This window comes from Columba livia, chromosome 5 (genome assembly GCF_036013475.1).
Source record: "Columba livia isolate bColLiv1 breed racing homer chromosome 5, bColLiv1.pat.W.v2, whole genome shotgun sequence".
Taxonomy (NCBI): Eukaryota; Metazoa; Chordata; class Aves; order Columbiformes; family Columbidae; genus Columba; species Columba livia.
Genome location: NC_088606.1, coordinates 11418107 through 11439783, shown reverse-complemented (window position 1 = coordinate 11439783; position 21677 = coordinate 11418107). Strand labels below are relative to the sequence as shown.

At 45.8% G+C, this 21677-nt stretch overlaps 1 protein-coding gene across 4 annotated transcripts in view; it reads right to left on the bottom strand.

Annotated features, from left to right (window-relative positions):
• Positions 1–17363, bottom strand: part of LOC102084103 (exocyst complex component 3-like protein) — a 41690-nt gene extending 24327 nt beyond the window's left edge. For 2 of the 4 annotated variants that reach the window (XR_010472740.1, XM_065063406.1), the window contains exons 1-8: positions 16300–17361; positions 14020–14614; positions 12218–12335; positions 7561–7635; positions 5281–5381; positions 4144–4236; positions 2681–2813; positions 1379–1489 (exon numbers count right to left, since the gene is read on the bottom strand). Coding sequence is in view for 3 of the 4 variants with exons in the window: in XM_065063406.1 (XP_064919478.1) it covers positions 1379–1489; positions 2681–2813; positions 4144–4236; positions 5281–5381; positions 7561–7635; positions 12218–12335; positions 14020–14614; positions 16300–16585 (1512 nt within the window). In the remaining variant the exon portion in view is untranslated. Of the gene's footprint in view, positions 1–1378; positions 1490–2680; positions 2814–4143; positions 4237–5280; positions 5382–7560; positions 7636–12217; positions 12336–14019; positions 14615–16299 lie in introns of all 4 variants that reach the window. The other 2 variants (XM_065063409.1, XM_065063408.1) reach the window with 2 other exon arrangements.
• Positions 17364–21677: the final 4314 nt, after the last annotated feature.

Genomic DNA, 21677 nt, shown 5'->3' with positions numbered 1-21677 from the left:
CTAAAATGCCTGGTCTAGCACATGGAGTACCTCCAAACTGTATGTGGATGACATAAACATTGATGATAAGTGTGGAGACATCCAACCACAATCAATGGGAACAGTCAGCTGAGCCAGAGGTCGCTCACACTCCAGAGCAGCAGGGACACTTGGCTTAGCCCCAAGCTAACAAACATGTCACTTGGGGACAGCTCAGACTACAGACAAAGCCATATCTCCCTGAAGCATCTGCACTAGACACATCCCAGGGCCTTACCCTTGGGCACACAGCTGTGGCTGGGCACAGAGAAGTCACCTGGGCCTCTCTGAGCCACCCACTACCTGCCGAGAAATCCCAGTGGCGAGACCATGCAATGACTGAAAGGGGAGGGAGAGCAAGTGTTTCTAAGGGGAGATGGGTTGCTGCACAGAAACCACATTTCCATTAGCAATTGTAATCAGAGCAGTTTTAGGCTGCAGTCCAAAGGTACAGGAAATCCCCAGCTCTGTCCAAAACAGACAAAGCAAGAGACAGACAGCTCTGGCACAATGCTCCACCACTGAGCTGCCACTTGCCCCAGCATTAGTGTGACATAATGTCCAGTGACAGGCTTTGAACAACAGCAGAACAGCTCCTGATTTTTTCTGTTTCATTACATTTTTCCACATTTCAAAATGTTAATTAAAATTGGCACTGTCAAAGAGCCTGCAGGCCTGGGAGGGTAAGAGAAAGGGAGTCCAGCACTTAGGGGAACATGTGCAGCACAGGCAGCAGCAGCAAATCCAACCTGCCTGCAAAAGAGGGTACCCCAAATACCAACTTCATTACTGAAGAAGCAAACTCAAGGGTGTCATGGGACCCTAGACAAATCATTTAGGCTACTGTAAAGGTGAAAATACTCAGGTATTCTGTGAGGTTGTTCTTTGCCAACCCTGGCATATTGAACTCTGCCTGAGAGACTATGTCCTTTGGGGACCTGGACTTTTCACCTTTCCAAATGTCCACTCTCCATCAAAGGGATAAATATTCCTTACAACTAAGGGTGAAGTGTATTAGAAGCTGAGGAGGTTTCCAGTATAATGGCATTGGGGCAATGGCAGGATCAGAGATGGCCTGATGCTCTCTATGTGTATTTGGGAGGTACATTCAGTTTCTACATTTCTTCACTGGTTAGTTTCTCTGCTGAGATTACAGAAAGGTCCTGACTGTCACAGCAAAGAAGAGATCTAACGCTCTTGGACAGAGGAACTAGACTGAGACCACTAGATCATTAAAAGCCCTTTTGGCAACAGACACATTTGTAGTTCTGATTAATGTTCAAATACTGTGTCATCCCAAGGTTCAAGGAGTAGTTTTAGTGATTTCCTGAGTAATATATTGTTCTTACTTATTTCTTACCTCATACGTGTCTGTTTTTTTCTTCCCAAATGCCAGAAAGCTTTGCTTTAAGGATTCAAGGATGTGGTCAAATCCACTGTCACACTTTTTGAAGTGCTCCTTCAGTGTTCCCTAAGGAAAAGGGACAAACAGAGTCAAAGGGTGCACATGTAGAGACACCACACAGACAACAGACATGAATTAGTGTGCTTTTGCTCTTTCTGCTTTCGGAAACAGACTCCTTCATGAGCTGCAGCATCCTGTGCCTTCATCTCAAAGAAAAGCAAAACATGAGAGAAAGAAACCATTCAAACTCAGGACAGATGTATTATGTTCTTCAGCCCAAACCTGGAACACCAAGAACTACAAAATATGGGTGGCAATAGCTCCAGTCCAGGGACTATGTAAAATGTGCCTCTACGGATGGGGAGCACAGGAAGATCTGGCTGTTCTGCGCATTTTTGCTCTGGCATCCTGCTCCCAGCATGGCCGTTGCCTCTTTTTCCATGGGAAAGTAAAAGGACCATTAAGCAGGCAGGCAGGGGATGAACTCTCTTTCAGTCATTCGAAGCCCGTGTCGACACAGCCAGAGAAGGACTGAAAACCTGAGCCCCAGGTCTCCTGCTCCTCACCAGGGTTGTCTGTGCTCCCCGTCAGAACCACCTCCAGCTCCCATCTCGATGCATGGGCCCAGGGGACAGGGTGGTGTGAGCTCTGGAGCCCAAAACTGCACAGTGTGGCCAGGGTTTCTTTTGCCATTTTCCTTTTGCTGCCTGTACAATGAGCCTGAAGATGCTCAGGAGAGCTTCTCAAGGAAATGCACAACACCACACATCATTAGGAGCCTGCAATTGTGTGTTTTCTAGACATGGAGCCCAGGATGTGAAGGTGGCCGTCTGGGCCAATAGTCTAATAATAGAAAGCATGAAGGGAGGGGAAGCGACACATTTCTGGTCAGCTTTCTCTACATCCTGACTACACACTTCAGCCTTGGGCTCTGTGAGTTACCTCTGCCCCAGAAAGATGCCTGGCTGCTGGGGATGAGTAGGTGTCAGGTGAAGTTCAGCCCTCGGGGCCTGGGTGACCAGGGCCACCAAGGGTACCCATTTATAGCACAACAGCAAATACTACAAACAGTGGAACTGGGATCCCCAAAACTGGAAAAGATGGAGCTGTCTGTACACAGTTTCAGATGAGGCAGGGGAGGGTACTGGGCCTGAAGGTCAACTACGGTTTCACCCTTTCCAAATCAGGACATGAGAGTGAAGTGCGTGCATGCCCTACAGTCTGAAAACATTCAGCGTTAACATGGGTCTCCCATACCTTTACTGTAGAAGTGACTGTCTGCAGAAAATGCTCTGTAATCTCATCTTCCATCCTGTCTAGAAATCCATTTACCTTAATATCCTGGCCAGTGCTGACACTGTAAATATATGTTAGCTTACGCCAGACAGTCCTGTTTAAAAAAAGAAAAAAGGTTATGGAAAGTATTGATCAGCTCAAACCAGGTTATTCTCTCACATCAAAACTCTTCCTACAATAACCAACACAACTGCTGGGTAATTGAATGGACACACGCTCAGGTCCAGGGCTTGCTCAGTGACCCACATACATGCACCCATCTTCTGGATGGCTCTCATCACGATACTGCCACAAGGACACAACAGCTCAATGTACACAAATGCCACTTGTATCCATCACTAGTGAGATTAAATGAGTAAAATTTCTCATATTTTCTAAAATGAGTAGGCATGAAGTGGCCTTGACAAATGGAGGCTGGCTGAGCATCCTGTGTGCCTCCAACACCCTACAAATGGTAATGAACAATTTTCTTCCATCAGAATAGTCTTCAAGTCAGCTGGTTAAAATTATCACCAGCTTGAAACCAGACATTTTACTTTCCGGAAAAGTTCAGTGTGTAACTTTATTCTTAGTATCACTGTAAAGAATTACATAAAAGACCCTTGTAAGTATTCAGTCAAGGATCCAGTATCAGCAACATGCAAACACAACAAACCAAAGAGCTACCTAGGCTCAACAAAAGGCTCCAATGTCAAGTAAGCACTGTGCATATGCTGGATTTGGGTGTTTTGCTGACTCCAGTGATCCCCAGATAATTTCACACAGGAAGAAGAGAAGCAACCTTGTTTTCCCCACTGCTGCAAGTGCTTCTGAAATTAGCTCGTAGGTGCAAACAGCCTCCCCCACCCTTCTGTGCTTCATTGCTTCCCTCCTTCCTAGCAACCCCAGGGAAAGCCTGGCATGTTCGTCCAGGTTTCATTCAGCAAAACACGTAAGCTTGGTCTTACTTTGAAGTGCACTAGCATACACAGTGCAACGTTTATGAGGCTCTCCTAATGAGGGAGAATCAGACCAGGGAGAGGAACCACATTGCAACACATGGCAGGGTTAGCCAGGATAATGTCACCACATGAAACACAGCATTGCAGCCTGCCTCCTGCTCAGGGTCATGGACACCAGGATGAGAGAGATGCTGGACCACAGGCCATTTCCCCGGCATCTGCAGAGCCTGGGAGTGGGTGAGAAGGAGCAGCACTGCCCTGCTAACACAGCAGTCCTGGCCCCCTCTTGCAGGGCAGCTGGGACAGCTCTGAAGGCCTCTCACTGACTGCAGCTGGCTCCCTCCACGCTTAAGGGTTACTGTGCATGGGGTAGGATGGCCAGACTCAGCTGGAGGAAAGCCTAACCCTGTAGCAGAGTTAGAAGAAGATGAGAAAGAAGAAAATTCATTTTGCTCTACATGTTACCAGGGTCTGGTTTCTAACCTGAGAATACAGCAGTTCTCCAGGATTCGTAAGCTGCTGCAGATCCCAGGGTAGCAATCAAGCTGGATAAAGCTTCTTACTTCATTTTCATAGCTAAATTAAAACAGGAAGAAATATCTTTAAGCTAGCGTGCTCCGTAACACATCTGATAGCATTAGCCAAGCAGCAAATGGGAGAAATATTCTGTGATTATTTGTCTTTTCAGTGCAGACACTTTCACTCTTCAAGGTGTGAAGGACAAAGTCTCTGTCCTGCACAGCTGGTGAGGAAGGAGAGCACAGGAAAGGCACAAGGAGAGCCCTTGAGCTGCCTGGGTGCCCCTGCCAGGGATGGAGAGGCAGGAGGTTCATTTTACTATTGCTGTTACTGCAACACTTGTTTCTGGGAAGCACCTGAGTCTTTGCCAATAAAGCCGCAGAATAAAGCCTCAGCGTGTACGAGTAACCCACAAAGACTATTGACTGCTTCATCACAGCGTCAGTCACATGAAAGGCTCATGGATTACTCCATTTTATAGGAATTTCCTTCCTCTCAGAACGTGAAGAGCCAGGGATCTTAACCCAAAACCTCTTCTGAAATGTTCTTCTCAGCAGCACTGGCATTTTCTGCCGTGGGGGATACACAGGGAGGGAGATGCCTGAGAGCAAAAAGCAGATAAAGGGAGCCAGAAGAAGTGGTAAGAGGACAGAAGATGAGAAGAAGACACTTGTCCTCCTCTGAGAAGCAGGATGGAGCAGAGCTCCGTGCCCTCCCAGGGAGCCAGCAGCAAGCACCGTGCCTGGGAAGCACAGCCTGGGCAGGAAGGGCCAAGCCTGGGCACTGGCCATGTGGCTGTCCCTCTTTCTGGTTGTTTTTAAGATCTGAGCCCCTCCAGAATAAACATCCCCCAAGGCTTTAACCTGTCCAGGCAAGTCTGGGTGCACTTTGTTCTCTCAGCTTTAGCCCAACGGCAAACGCTGTGCACATCAACAACAGCAAAGGGCTGTTTCTCCAGCAACAGCTTGATGGGAAACAGACATCAAACTAAAGAGGGGCAATGGCAGATCTAGTGAACACAGCATCACCAGTCACTTCATCAGGATTTCTTTGTTTAGAGCACTGAGGACATGCCAACGAGGAGAACAGCATCCCTCGTACCTCTCCAGGAAGCTCAGGCACTCCTCCAGGCACACAGCTTCCACCTTCTCGCTCAGGTTCTCACTGACATGCCCAGCAGCCTCCGTCTTCTCCACTAGTATCTGTGGATTTCAAGGCATGAGAGGAGAATTGGCCAAGGTCATTTTTCCCTATGCAGTGAACCAGAATACATCCCATCCCTCACCATGGTGCAAATCCTTCTGCCTTCTAGGAAACAACTTTTGTTTTGGTTTTGAGAGCCCTTGTGGAAATAACAGTATTTTTAAGGAGCCTGATTTTAATGCCTGATCCTACACCTTTGCTACCGCTACTTTCATTGCGGTCAACAAGCTGGAGCCAAGTCCTGCGCTCAGGGGAAAGCCTGTGCCCACAGATGTTCTCTGGTAGCAACGTCCAGCCTGGCAGCTCAGCTCATACAAAGACCTTCCACGTGCAGGAGCACTTGTGCTTCTGTGTGACATACTGGCAGATAAATTTGGGTGCAGCTGCTAAAAAAAAAGGGTTATGCAGCTCTAACTGTGTGATCTGCATCTCTTGCCAGGGTCCCTACCAGGGATGTCTGAAGAAGACAGGTGTCTTCTTCCCAGCCACCACCTCTCATGCCTGACACAGCAAGGTGTGTCAAACCCCACAGCACCTGTCTCGCCCCACTGACCCCAGATGAGTGGCCCAGGTGCCTGCAGAAGGCTGTGCCACAGCTAAAAATCCATCCCGCAGTGGGTAGGTTTGAGCAGGTGGCAACTTAATGCTGGCCATTAGTTGCTCTGTGGAAACAAAAGCTTGCAAGGGGAGGAGAGCCAGATGGATAAAAGGAGACAGATGGACTCATAGGCTGTGCTCTCCCAGTGCTCTCAGAAGCCTTGGCCAAAGACAAAGGGTGATTCACACTGTGAATGGGTTTTTCTACTGCTAACAACAGATGTAAAAGTTCCCCCAAAGGGACAGGATAAAACACACCACCCCAAAGTGTCCAGAAACTATAGCTGATGCATTTCCATGACACCTTGTTCATTTTCTATCTGTTCTTTAAGTGTCAGCCAGAGAAAATTGAGGAGGTGGTAATTTCATAAGGTTTGCCTATTTATCCAGGCTTTTCCATCACCTACCCCACAGCATTCAAACCCACCAGTTACACACACAATGGAGCAAAAACACTTGTGCTGAAGCATGGCCAGTGATGAGGACCACAGCATTCAAACCAGGCATCAGCCTGGTCACTGTTATAAACCTTTGCTCTGTCAGCCAGAGGCAGGAAAAATCTAAGCCAGCTCAGCAGAGAAAAGCCACCCTAGCACAGATACATCACTGAGAACATCACTGGTCCACCACTCCAAGGGCATAGGCAAGGTAAGGAAGGAGCGGACCCCTCTGTGAGCTCTGCCTTTGGTGCCTGAGTCTGAGCTGGTCCAGAAAAGCCAGTTTTTGCCAGCTAAAGCTGTATCCTCACAAGGAAGGCCAGCTGCTGTTGACCTGCAATGTCTACTGCCAGCCTCCAATGAGGTGCTGGAAGTTGTCTGCCATCCCAAAGGACCGTGAGGTTCCTTCCCTCTCTCATGACCTGCAATAGGACTGCCGCAGGGGTGATGGCAGTAGAGAAGAAAGATACAGTCACAGCAACCCACAACGTGCCCCAGATCTCTAGCATCACTTGAATCCACACATAAACCCCAGGATTTATTTTAAGCCTTCTGCAGGTCTTGATCCAAACACCCTCTGGCCGTGGTATGTGCTGCTCAGAAATCAGAAGCGCTTCTGTGACACCCTTCGAGCACTCGCCATCGCTGTGCTCTGCAGTCATCCCTTGTGCTGCTGAACACACCGGGGCAGCAGTCGCAGCTGTACCCAGCACACACACGGACCAAGCTGCCCACATTGACACTGCCAGATACGGAGACCTGACATGGCTAGGCAGCTCTTGCTGCTTTTATGAAAGTGCTCTGCAGAACTCATACAGAGCAGACCAGTTAATGTACAGCATTACTTTCCAAAAGGTTATATAAAAATCCAGGTACATATATGAAAATGCAACTTCAGCTTGAATCAGCTAATCTCAGGCTCAACCCTTTTTAGTTAGTTTAGTTTTCTTCACGTATGCACAAGAGGAAAACAGGTTTGGAAGCAAACAGACGCAGTTTAAGTATGGCAGCTAACTTGCAAGCTTTTCACACACTGAGCTTATCCCAAGAGATGCAAAACTAGGTCTTGCCAAATACCTATACGCTAGTGTGCAAAAACATGACTGCCCAAACCATGAGAGTTTTTCAGTTCCCCCTGGTTTACCTGAATGACTGCAGCATCTGCACAAGGGGGTTTCCCAATATCAAAGGCTTCTTTCAGAGCTTTTCCTACTGCCTTCTAAATATTAAAAGAAAAGAAAAAAAGAACAGTTGAGATACAATGGCATTCATATTGAGTTAGGTTTCCCAGCCTCTCATTATGCATTTGGACTAGATTAATTTCTGCCTCTATTTTTTGGCTGTCCCGTTTAACCCAAAGCCTGGCTATTTTCCAGCCGACCTAATAACACTATTCTGTTTTGTTCTACATTGTTTGTTTGAGTTTAAATGATTTGCAGCTTCCTTTCATCCCAGTGTCAGCTCGGGTTATCTACAGTCTTCCCTAGTTAGCTTAGCTCAAATGAAGGCGCCCACACAGCAAAACAACGCTTAGACACAACGCTGTGCTGCCAGCTACTGTAGCTGAGATTTTCCACCCTTCCCAGCTCCAACCAGCACCCACACAAACCAGCCAGCGTTAATTAAAAGCATTCCTTCACTTGAGCCAGGGACTTGGGAGAGCAAAGGAGTTGGGTCAGTGTTTAGAGCTACTGTCATGGTGAGATGAGCCCCATGAGGCTGCACGATGGGAAATTTCCCAAGACTTGGCTGGATTATGTTAGTTTGAATGGGCTGTAAAAACAAAACTAACACTGCAGAGAAAGGGCTCATTGCTTAAAACACGATCTGACCTTTACAGAAGCTTTAAACTCAAAAGCCTGGCTCACTTATTTATTCTTTCATTTTTGCATCTTCCTCCAAGGAAACAGAAAGAATGTGAAGTCTGATCTTCCATTTTTGTCTTTGTTCTTTTCTGGCTGTTGAATTAGGAAATATGTGGCTGTCACTGAAGAATTTCATCAAAAGTGTATTCAAAACAACTGCTCTGCCATACTCACTGAAAAGTGTTAATCGGAGACAAACAAGCAGTTGTAAACAACCCAAGATAAATTCCTTTCCTCCTGAGTGCCATCACCTGACTGTGAGCAATTGTGTGAACACGATGTGCTGGGATAACACATCCCAGACAAGCTGCACAAACACTTCTAGCCTACCCCAGTTGCACAGTAAAATGTGTCAGCTTAAGCCAACATGAAGGTCTTGCTCCCCAACAGGACAAAGCATGCATTTAGTCAGTAACTGCAAGGCAGTAACTTGTTGAGCCACAGTACTTAGTTGCTTTGGATCAGATGATGTGTCTGAATTAGCACGAGCTTGCTTGTTTGTAGCTTTTGTGGTGACACCAGCACCTCAGGCACCACAGCTCCAACATGGAAAAGACCAGAATTTCTGCTGTAACAAGCAGGCCCAGCTTCTTCCTTGTTCCTCCCTGTCTGACCAAGGCATGGCAACCCATGTTGTAAAGCTTCCGACAGATGGATGGCCAGCCCACCTGTGCTGAGCGCCCAGCCAACTGCTGCCTCTTGGAAAATGCAGGAGCCTGAGTTATAACTTGGGTCCTTCCCATCTGCAGTTTTAAAACATGCAAGAATTTAACATTAAATCATAGAATCGTAGAATAGTTTGGGTTGGAAGGGACCTTCATAGGTCATCCCGTCCAACCCCCCTGCCATGAGCAGGGACGTCTTCGACCAGATCAGGTTGCTCAGAGCCCCATCCAGCCTGGCCTGGGATGTCTCCAGGGATGGGGCATCTACCACCTCTCTGGGCAACCTGGGCCAGGGTCTCAGCACCCTCATTGTAAACAATTTCTTCCTCATGTCTGGCCTGAATCTCCCTTCTTTTAGTTTAAAACCATTACCCCTTGTCCTATCACCACATGCCCTGCTAAAAACCCTGTACCCATCTTTATTACAGGCACCTTTTAAGTACCGAAAAGCCACAATAAGGTCTCCCTGGAGCCTCCTCTTCTCCAGGCTGAACAACCCCAAATCTCTCAGCCTGTCCTCACAGAAGAAGTGTTCCATCCCTCTGATTATTTTTGTGGTCTCCTCTGGATCCTCTCCAACAGGTCCATGTCTTTGCTGTATCAAGGGTATTACTGAGATCTCTACATAATTATCAACTGTGGACAAAATTAGCTAAGATGCCCAACATGGGTGGGAGCACACCACTGACACACCAGCAGGCAGGTGAGCACAGCCTTATTCATTTGGGCAGCAGCAGATCCTCAGCCCAAATTCTCCAAAACACATGAACTTCTCAGTCCTCCTTTTGTCTACTTGAAAAAACAGAGGGAGAGAAGAAGACGCAGACTCAAGTGATTCTTTGCAGGTCAGTGTAAACCCTCCTTGAGCTTTGGTCCAGGTGTGCATGTATAGTCCTGTCATCTCCAGTTTTGGACAAAGAGGTAGTTTTGAGTTGAAGCAGGGGATGGAAAGTTCATTTTCCACCTCTCAGTATCAGAATGAACCATGATGTCATGCTGGAAGGTTTGCCTTGCGCTCATTTCACATTCCCCAGTACAGCAAGTGCAGGGGTGATGGATCGACAACCCTATCAATAGCACCATCATTTCCAGTTCACCAACCCTGCAACCTCAAAAAGCACAAAGCCTCCTTGCCATAGACATGTCCGGGCTGAGGGAACGCAGCCTACGTGCAGAGCTGGCCGAGTTCCCAGCAGTGGTGTTTGGAAGTGGTTTTGAAACTCACGTGGCATCTGAGCTCTCAGCACCTTCAGATGTGGTCACATCTCTCATCGCTCATTTCTGTTTAAGGAGATCTTAGTTTACACAGGTACCAGGCTTGCACTCCCCGTGACAAAGCCAGGTTTTCATAGGCAAAGCAAACCATGCCTTATTCTGGTCATGTCTCCTTTCATTTAGAAAAAATTAGTCATCCATTGAGGTGGCAAAACTACACCATGTGATTTAGAATCACAATTATACATTACAGTCACTCAGAGATAACTGACAGGATATTTGCTCAATAGCAGCTTCCTGCACATTCATAATAATGAAAGGGCTGGCGTATCCTGGAAAAAGAAACAGAGGGATAAAGCAGGTTTTATAAGTTATGCCACTGAGCTGAGTGAAGAGACATCCATAATTTTTCCATATGGGGTCAGCTCATGTCCACTTAAGCTCATTAGCTTGAACCTGGAGTTGGTCCTAAGCTGGCCAGGTTTGAAGCGAGCTGGGTCGCTGCTGTACCACACTCTCCAGCAGTTCCAGCTTTGTTCTCTGTGCAGTATGGCACCATGTAGAGCTGCAATGCTTCCAGGTCCGAGGTGGCATGAAAAAATGCAGCCAACTCACGGCAGTGGAAAAAATGCAGCCGACTTAGGGCAGTGTGGCATAAGAGCTGGTAACAACTGCCAGATCTAGGTGAGCCCGCTCAGCACACGGTGAAGGAAGAAAGTCTATGGTTAAACAAAAGCTTTCTCCAGCCATTACATTCGAAAGAGAAAGAAAAAATATATATATATATTAAATTCTCCATCACGGTTAGTCAGCATCTCTGAGGGTTTGTCAATGACTCAGTGATAACCTCACTAGCACTACCCTAAGTAAAGTCATTTCCTTCATTGAAATACGTGCTAAAAACAGACCTGAAAAACATGTGCCCTTCCCCAGGGTAATGATTAGAAACAGACCATAAAGAGGCTTAAACACTTAAATTGGTATGTTTTAAGCATATTGTCACCAGCTGGCACCTCTGCTTACGTGTTTGTGACTACCTTCGTGTTTTCCCTCAGGGAATAAGTGTTGAGGAAAATCTCTGCAATTTAGAGTACTTTCCCCATGGTGATTCAGCAGTTTGCCATGGAATTTCCCCCTCTCTGCTCCCCAGTGGCTGGTGGAAAGGGAGAGAGATGAGCGTGGTAACTCCTGCTGCTGCATTTCAGCTTTAGCTCAATCTAAAAGTCCCCGCTGAGTCTTCCAAATAGCATGGTTTCCTCTGCAGCTCCCCATTGCTACAATCCATGTTCCCTCCTTCATTTGTATTCCACACACTAAGACAGCATCCTTCAAAGGAGGAGCTTCACTGAGTAAAGAAGGAGCTCCTGCAGCCCTGGAGCTGAGGTCACCTGTGGGGCAAGGCAGGATGCTCTGCTCCGACCTTACGGGAGGGCAGTGCCAGCTGTGCACCAGCTGCACGATTTCTCGTGCTGGGCTCAGGAAATACTCTTTGCTGTAACCTCAGCAGTGTCAGCCCAGCTGGAGACGGCTGTGAGGCATCCACATACAGACAAACCCGGCAGCCTCAATATCCTGCACAGCTGAGGCAAAGGGGCTATAAAAACAAAAAAAAAGAAGAAAAACACCTGTTGTACACTCTAGCCTCATTAACAGCTGGAGAGAAGATGAACAGCATCTTGAAATGACCCTCAATAAGGATGTGGATTGCACCCATAGCCTCCGTTTCCTCCAGATACACTGGCTCCTGAACAGAGTAGACAGCAGCACTATGAAGAGGCAGCAACAGGATGAAGAGAGATTTGTAAATTTCCCAATATCTCTTTGCTAAGGAGCAAGGAAAAGGGCAGCATCCCTTCGGCAGAAGACACTCACGGACCCTCACACTTGGGCTCTGCAATGAAACCCAGTCAAGATGGAGACCTTGGGGCTCACACACACCTGAGCAGATCTGGCTCAGCCAGCAAGGGAGCAGCTAATTTAGCAATGGCATTCCTTATTTTAAAACCATGGGAAAAAAAACAACAGGTATATTGGGGAAAAACTCCTGAGTTCTTACCCGAGTGACTGCAAGTAACTTTTCCTCAGTCTTCAACACAATCCACATGACATGCTGCACACCAAGGGAAGGGCTGTGCTGGGGGCTCTGCCTGGATCCCAGACATGTCTCGCTGCTGCTGTGTATAGAGAGAAGATCTCAGCCTGAGGGGCAGTGTCCTGCTGGTCCACAGCCCCTCGCACACCTGGCAGCCCCTGCCTGGCACCTCATGCCAAGCACACAGGGTGCCCCGCAAGCACCCAGCAGTGTCTGCAGTGCTGTGGCAGCCACGACATGGTAGATGATCTGTATCACACCCTTTTTCCAGCTATTCTTTCATGATGTTTCTTTTCCTTCTTCCTGTATTTGCTGCCCAAATTGCACTTTTTTCTCACCATTTCCCTCTCCCCTTCCCTCAGTCCTGCTGCTGAATTCCTCCTCGGGCTTGGGCAGAGTCACCCAAACACACTTCCATGGATGCACAATTTTACAAGTGTCACATATTCTCTCTGAATGGAATAAAAAGCAGCTATATACCAGGACAACTGCATCTACACAGGAGCTTTCATTAAAGTTGAAACTGTATTCAGTGAGAAAAATTAAAAATAGTTAAGTCTGGCATCTCTGCTTTTCTCATTTCCACTTTCTTCACAACCTTCTGACCTGAATACAGTCACAGGCTGCTATTGCTTTTTTTTTTGCTTGAAGGAATTCAGCATTTGCAAACCACTTACATTTTTCCTGTCTCTGAGCTTTTCATTATCTATTTACATTACAGAATTATTCACCTCCAGTTTCATGTAATTTTCCAACATTTCATCAATCCATTACTCTTATTTAAAATTGAAATATTACCATTTTAAACCCATAAAAGTAGCAGCAGAAGGGATGCATCCTGGCCATGTCTCCCATGTGTCTGAGGACAGCATGTACCTATCACCCTGCCTCCCTCCTTTGGAAGCTGGTGAGGGGAAGAACCCACCTGATTAACTGTTTATGAGCTAATCAAAGGTTTGTAAGTGTAATTAATAAAAGGAACAGAGAAAGTCTAGGCTTGGATGGAAGCAATCAAATAAACCAGAAGGACTGAAAACTATTGGGATGTAAGTGGTTTGAAGCTGTCAAGTAGCAAAGTAATCATGGACACAGAAAATCAAACACCTTATCTACTACTGTCATACAAAAAGAAATAATAAGCTTTAGGCTTTGATGAAACCCACAGGCTTTGAATTCGCTTTGGGGCAAAAGGTCCCAGCTGTGTCACTCTTCAGATCATGGGGAAAGCCACATCCGTTTTCCCAAACTTGGGCAGGAATTTAATTATCTGCTATATGTTTCTCCTGTGATCTGAACACTAGTGCAGGAAATATGGAAACAACTGGTCAAAATGCAAGCCAGACAGAATAGCAAGAGAATTAAGGAGACAACAAGAAAAGTCAGCAGAGCACCATGTTGGCAAGAGGAAATTTTTCTGGAGTAACTGGAGTATTATGGACCTTGCTAAAAAAAAAGGCTTAATGCAATAAAATAAATTGTTTGAGAAAGCAGGACACTGTGCAAGTCCAACAAGAGTCCAGTGGAGAAATACCTGCCTACCTCAGGTAAGCCCTTGAGCCCAATACTAAGGATTTAGAAAGAGGCAACACTGCAATGAAAAAAGGTTCTGATCCTGAGAGCACAGAAGATAAAACAGGCAGTGGGCAAGTCTAAACTCAGCAAGAGTCCTGAGTACCACTGCGTTAACGGAAAGCAGAGATTGTGCTCAGAACTGAAGAACAGAGACACAGGGGAAATGTAGAGAAAAAGAAGTCTTTCAAACATACCTTCTGTACATTTTAAGGCCCCATTCATAAACTAAAAGACATTGTCTGAAGCTGAAATGGTTGCTGCCAGTAAGTGCAGAAAGGTGGGAAGACAAAGAGGCATGACAGCAGCGGGCATAGGTGGCGAACAGTCCTGCTTCCTTGAAGACACCACTTCTGTGCTCCAGGCTGGGTAGAAATGCCGTTTCCAGATGATTCAGGTGCTGTTTTAGTGCAGTCTCGTCTGTGTTACTAGAGGAACCAAAGGGAGGAATCTGGGCTGTCATGTACTGTATTAGTTTCTCCTCCAGATCTTTCCTCCAGAAGTTTGGACTCCAAGTGGAAACAGAGTCTGTCTCCTGGCTGCTGCCAAGCCACTCTGCTTCCTTCTGCTTCTCCCACCTCAGAGATTCCCCCACTGACTGCAATGGCTCCAGGAACATCCCACCACTTCCACTGAGAGCTTCTCCCACCACAGTCCACATTTGTTCAGCCAGTAGTGTATAAAGAGATTCAGACTTGCCCACACCATCATTTCCAGAATGTTCCAGATCATAAATATGATCACAAGCTTCAAAAAATTTTCCTTGCTCAATGAATCCACAGATGGTTTCCTCTGCAACAGAGAGAGTAATGACAACTTGATGTTTGTTCACTCCTCTATAGGACCCATTACATCAATATCCAAGTACTGAAGTATCTGGTTTATACGTATCCCCAAAATTTTCAGGGTATACTCAAGATCACGTCACTTAAGGTATAGCACTAGCACCTCTCAGTTTCCTCAGGGCAAGTACTTTCTTTCCTCTTTCTTTCTTTCTTTCTTTCATCCTTCCTCTTCCAGGCTAACTAAGCCTGTGGACTGGTCTTCTGCAGCTTTCTGTCATCATCCCAGTAGACCTCCTCTTGTGGGCAATGCAGGTTCATTAATGACAATCTTTACTTAAGGAAGGTATATTTTGTCCAGAACAAAAGCATTAGAGAAAGGACATCTTCCGAAAAAGCCAACAGCTGAAAGTCAAGCCCAGAAGGAATCCTCTGTCTTCTCTACATAAACCCTGAAACGAAGTGCTGCAAACTCTCTTGCAAGGTCCCTTCCTCCTGTTCAGAGTCTGGCATCGCTACGCAGAGGGTCTCACTCCTGCCAGCGAGCTCTTTTCTTAGACCAAGGATGCTCAGTGCAGTCCAGGGCCCTCTTTGTGTTGAGGCTTTTTAACTAGGCCAAATAACTATGTGTGCTATTTCGCCTAAAGCTGAAAATCAGAAGGTGGGCTACCCATCTGCAGTATCTCAGCAAACGGCATTCACATAACTCCCCATGACTTCCACATCTGCAAGAAGCTGTGGTGACTGAGCCATCACCCTAATCACCAGACACCTTGTCAAGGCAATTATTAAATCTTTAAAGTTCAGAAGTTGGATGAAGAAGTTTTTTCCCTGCTGCTTATTTCCAAAGTGTCTTACCCGTCACACCCAGCCCACCACTAAGAGCTAGAAGTAATCTCACAACAGCTGCACAGAGCTGCATTTCTTTCTTTGTGCATTTTACAGAGGACAAAAATTGAGCAACAAAGAGTTAAGAAGATTTGCCCAAAGGCATCTGGAGCAGAGCCCAGAGGTAAAAATCGAACTTGATGAGAACCCTGGGAAAGTTAAGCGAGGCCAGAAGCTGTGGGACTCTGAAATCAATTCAGGAGACAGCTTTGGGTGTAGAGTGAAGAATGAAAGAGTATGAGTTTCCATTACCTGTATCCAAACTTTTCTCTATGAAAATACCTCGTCTGTGTAACAAGAACTAAATCAACCAGGACTGGAGGGAGGAATGTGACACAAAATGGAGAAGGGTTGATGCAAGGATCTTCAACAAAGCAATGGGCAAGCTGTTCAGGAAGGGTCTAGCAAGCTGTACTCATCCTGCCTCAATACATGCCACAGATAGGAAATGATTCCTTGGTACAGTTAGCCCATGTACAACCTACCTCCCCCTCTTCATCTGTGGAAAAATGGCACACTCACACCCAACAGGCTGCCAGTCACATGTACATCATCTTTCTCACAAGACACATCAGGGATAAAAATAAGGACAGCAAAGAGAAACACTTGTGAGGCAAAGGGAAAGTAAAATATAAAAGTTTCCAGAGGAGCAAGTGCACAGTTCAGAAAGGACAAAAACTCAGGTGAAGGACAGGGAGGAGGAAAGTATAACGGACCTACTCCAGAAGCTAACAAAAACAAGAGCCTGCAGGGCTGGGAGAGGCAGAGAAGGTCCAGGATGGGACCCAGAAACAACTTCAAGGTTACCTGCAGGCATCTGTCCCTCCTCGTCCTTCCTACTGGTTCCCGTCTTCAGCAACTTCCCTGCCACATCCTCACCACCAGCCTTCTCCTCTGCTGCCTCTTTCCCACCAGCCACGGCCTTTAGCATTTTGCCTGCCACAGTTTTCAGTTTCCCTCTCCTCTTCGCTTCCTGCTTCTTCCTCTCCTCGTGCGTGTCCCTGGGCACCATCCTTGCATTTTCCCCAGACATCTTCTCCCACTTGCTGCCTCTTCCCACTAAGGCTCCCCAGGAATACTTTATCTTCCTCATGATTCCAGCAGATTCAGATGCTTCCTGTCCAATTGAGAATACTATTGGAAAAACAAAAAGAAAAGGTAAGAAACACTTCTATGCAAGGTGCTCCTAGTGGTTGTCTCCCAGACAAGATATTTTTCCCCAGATTTCTCTTTTTTCCATACGGCTACAGGCTTCAGCTGCCTTCTAAGAAGTCCAGCCTGGTCCGTGCCCGTGCTGAGTGAAAACATTTTTATAGGCTGCCTGCCCTCTTAGGTAACTTCTTCCTCTTCTAGCAAAACAATGTCAAAAACCTCATACACAGTCTAACCACACGCACTGGGGGAAAGCCAGCGGGATTTTCAGCGTTTTCTAAATGACTAAAACATCCCTGCAGGCAGTCAGTTATCACTATGACAATCCTATCAGTCTAAGGGAGTTGATTATTAATAGCTTCTATGAAGCACAAATCACTTTCCATCCTCCCCATGTGCCCCAGCTGCACCTGAGTTCTTCTTTGGCAAGGAGATCAGGCCTGGCTTTGGAGCCAAATTTTTTCCCACCTCCCAGCCAGCCCAGTGTTAGCCAACAGGGAGGAAAAGCCCCAGAGAATGGGCGTTGGTTTTCATGTTTTAGCAGCACCATTCAGAGGAGATAACAGTGACCTCAGCCTCCTGGATTGTGCAATTTTCCAGCAACTATATACACTGTTATATTTATATTCTATATTCTATATTCTATATTCTATATTCTATATTCTATATTCTATATTCTATATTCTATATTCTATATTCTATATTCTGGATATGATATGATATGATATGATATGATATGATATGATATGATATGATATGATATGATATATTATTTATCTATTCTATGCTTCATACCTGGAAGCATTCCAGACCAGGCTGGACGGGGCTCTGAACAACCTGATCTGGGTGAAGATGCTCCCACTCATTGTGGGGGAAGTGGGGGGGGAGTGTTGGACTAGATGACCTTCAAAGGTCTCTTCCAACCCAAACCATTCTATGATTCTATGATTATTTTATATTTATATTTACACACATCTATGTAAATGGCATGACATTGCAGCAATCCACCCTGGATGTGTGTGCGTGTCCAAGTGTGTATGCACATACACGTCTGTTCACCAGCCAGCCTCCCCAGCGAAGAGAAATGAGATGTGTGCCCGCTTAGTGCAAGGATGGTCTTGGTGAGTTGGGGGCTGCTAAAGGTTCTGACCACAAAACTCTTAACAAATTCCTACGTAGAAAATATAATTAACTAACTCCACAAGCTCATATTTAAAATAGATTTTTAAAAGGTCCTTGCACTGCAGTGAGAAATATACTACACTTGGAGATAAGCTGAAATACCCTCCTTACCATGTTCTGTTTGCTATATATTTACAAACTGGGTTTTGTTTCTGCATTCCATTATAATAAAAATGAAATCAAGAACTTGAGGATTTTCTTCAGCTGAGGACAGTCTCTTGTATTAGCCACTATAAGCTGTATTGATTCAAAACCATACACTATTCAAGAATGATTTCGAGGAGGATGAATTTAAGAGGCAATTTCCACACAGCATATAGATTAATCTGAATATGTGCATTTGTCTTTCTGGGTTTAATGCCTGTTGTTTCTTCCAAGATTTTCTACATTTTCGTTACAGTAAAATTCCACTAGTTTCCTACTTGGAAACCAAGTAAATGTTATGAGATTCTGGCTCTTTTACTGAGTGCTTAATTCCACCAGCATGTTATCATGGAGCCATTTGATTCATTAGTAATGATAGGGAGAAGGAAATACATACGTTTCATTTGGAAGGACAAACAGAAATTCCAGCAGTGGTCATACATTTGAACTGTTGCCAGTAGGAAATAACAAGGTTGCAAAATACAGTGTTTTCCCAAGTTGTGAAAAAGGTTTAATTTTGAGAGGCTTTATGTACATTCCATTTTGACCTTAATTTTTAATCAGCCAAAGTTAAAGTGTTTCCTTTGGAATATTATAGCTGCACGATGTATGAATGCAAGATGGAGAGGGTTAGTACTGAAGAGATGCATGCCAGGCATGCTGAAACCCTCCACCAATATTTTCCCATGAAAACTCCAACACAACGTGTTTATGTTTCACTTCATCAGCATTTTTCCAACAAGCCCGCCTCTAACATTTCCCCAGACTTCTCTGTGGAAGGAAATTGGATGTCAAAGTGCCAGTCCTGCAGGCAAGATTCTCTGCAGTACGCAGATTTTGAACACACTACAATTGCAGATCGTGCCCTAAACTGGAGCAACATGATGTATGGGAATTGCTGTTATTTTCCCAGAAAGTTTCTTTCAAGGGAATACAATATGAGCCTGTGGAAAGCAGGGAGTGTCTGAGCAGAGATGGATGGACTTCCTGAGGCTAGGACCATCTCTTAGTCCACACTCAGTTTGATCCACTCAGTCAAAGCTATGGTAGACACTCAAGATATGAGTGCCCCCAGGAGACACCCCATCTGAGCATTGTGGTACCAACAATCCAGATGGCTCATCTGTTCTACCCTTACTGGGTTCACAGACCAGGGGCAACGTGTGTGTGAGGGCAAACAGGCAGCTGTGAGCGCTTAACGAAAGGACAGCAAGTTGAGAATGGCCTTCCTGACTGTGGGCACCAGGTCCAGCAGCAGCATGAGGTGATGCCCCATCCCTCCTGCTGCAGCGGGAGCAGCAATCCATTGTCACCCGCTTCGCATACCTCTGCTCACAACTGCCTTCCGAAGACAAGTGTTGAGGAAGGCATCAATGAGGAGGAATGCACTGTACCAGGAGAGGACATGCCACAAAGGAGCTGCCAAACGGCCACCAGAAGCCTGCTTTTCTGGGTCTACGTGCTTTAGCAGCACATGCAGGCTGCACAGGTCTCTCCTCTCTGTCTCTAATGCTATTTTACTGCTCTGGGTAAAGTTCTGAAGCTAAAACATGGGGATGATTTGAATCTCTAGGAACATCTTCTACCTCAGTGCTTCCATTAGTCGTTTTTTGCCTAGACAAGCAAAGTCCCCAGGGAAGCTACACCTCTACAGCAGAGAAGCTGAAAAGTGTCAAGATCAAACTAGAACAAAGGTCCTTCACCAAGTGTTAACATCATGCAAAGGGGTTGTTTGCTGTCCAAATCCATCATTTTGGGCAGGGGATTCGGAACACAGCTACATTTTCACCTGTTCCTTCCATGGGCTCCTGAGATGCCCACCCAAGGGGAGTCTTTCCAAGCAGAAAGAAGGGCAGGATGAAACCACAAGGACGCACCACCCTGACACGCATGGCTCTGCTTCTGAACAATCTCCTTTGTCAGGTGTACCAAATGACCTTCCTCTTCCTCAAAAGGCACTTCTTGGATGCCGGCCCCTGCCTCCTCCTCCTTCCTGGTGTTTCAATGCCTCTATTTATCCACAGTGTGACGTTCTCTAGGGTGGTCATTCTCCTTTCTGACCCTTGCTGTGCTCACTGCAAAAGAGAAGCAATTTGTCTTCCAGGAACATCCCCAGCATTCAGGAGTTCCCCCTGTTGCCCGGAGCTCCTGGGAAAGCCCACAGCCTCCCCACATCACTGAGGCTCTGTCCTTCTGTCTTGGAAAAACTGTAACTCCTTTGTCTTTGGGACCTTTCACTAAACAAGCAAATATCTTGAATAAATTTTTATATTGTTTCCCTGTTGACTTAACTCTTTATCTTCCTGCTTCCCATTTCTTTTGCCCAAATAGATAAAATCTCTTCATAATAAGTGGTTCGTGTGCCTGACTTGAACAATAGCTGTTTGGTCTGGATGCTAATCAGATGAAGTCAGACTATTAGCACTTCAAATGAAGTGACTTTGCAAGAGTCCAATTACATTAATATTCTAATTCCAGCAAAGCAGTGATGCTCCTGGTTGCTTTGCAGGGACTCCACATGAATGCAGTCAGGCACATACAATGGAAAAGTTGTGCTCAGTAGCATCTGTTATATGAAATACATTTGAGTCCTAACAGGCAGACTGGATGTACAGTATTGAGAGAGAGAGAGGGATCTGGGATTTTTTTTACCTCCTTCTCTATTTCCAGAACATACCAGTACTCTCCAACACTCTGAATCACAGGCATGAAAGATGGCAGAAAAGAATATTAATTATGTTGATAAAACATTCAGAGTATGGCACAAAAATATGGTGATTCCCTAGGATACAAATTCATGCAAAAGCACTTTGTGAAGCTGTCCCGTAGTCTGGCAATGTTGTTTCTCTACCCACACACAGCATCTTTGACTTCATCTGCATCAATGAACAGACAGTCTGTATTGTAATCACGGTAGACTTTTTGGAGAAAGAAAAACCAACCAACCAACCAAACCAACCAAACCAAAACAAAACAAAAAAACCCACAAAACAAAACAGCTTTGACATTGCAGTTGGGATTGCCATGATGGCCACATGCAAGAAATGACTTTGCTAGTTGTGCAAAATCAGTTGCTTATCATCCTGTGGAAAGCATATATTTTTTCTTATTTCCCAAGGATAACCCCATTTTCTAAGGAAATGAGACAATGCACCCACAGGTTGCGTGCATCTCTGTGTTCATCTGATCCCCTGCCCTAAGGCACCTGAGTGGGTTTTAAGTCAGTTTTAACCAATTTTAAAGCTAGTTTTAACCAAACTGGCAGAGGGTGGTTGGCACAAAATAGTACATCCCTACACACTTCATGAAAGTACCTGGCTGAGGAGATATGAGAGACTGTCACTGCGCCTCTTGAGTAACAAAACATGGCACAAACTCAGCCTTTATTAGACATCAGAGACTCCACCCGGCAGCTCAATCTGAAGGTACACAGATATGGTTTCCTTGCCTCTGTTGTTCACCAAATCCCCTGTTTACTCCCTGTGTAACCCATGTATGTGCAAGAGTACACAAAGCAGCACAAATATTTAATACAAGCTACCTTTCCCATAGTAACAGCTGAAATGAAGCTGCTTCCCTGCAGTGCCTCCCCACCTCAGACTGCACCCCCTCCAAACATCTGGGTTACCACAAACAGGCAGAAGACCCATGAGTTTGGAGCTAATTTGCAGCTGCTGCTGCTGCCCAACAGTCACGGCTGGAGCAAA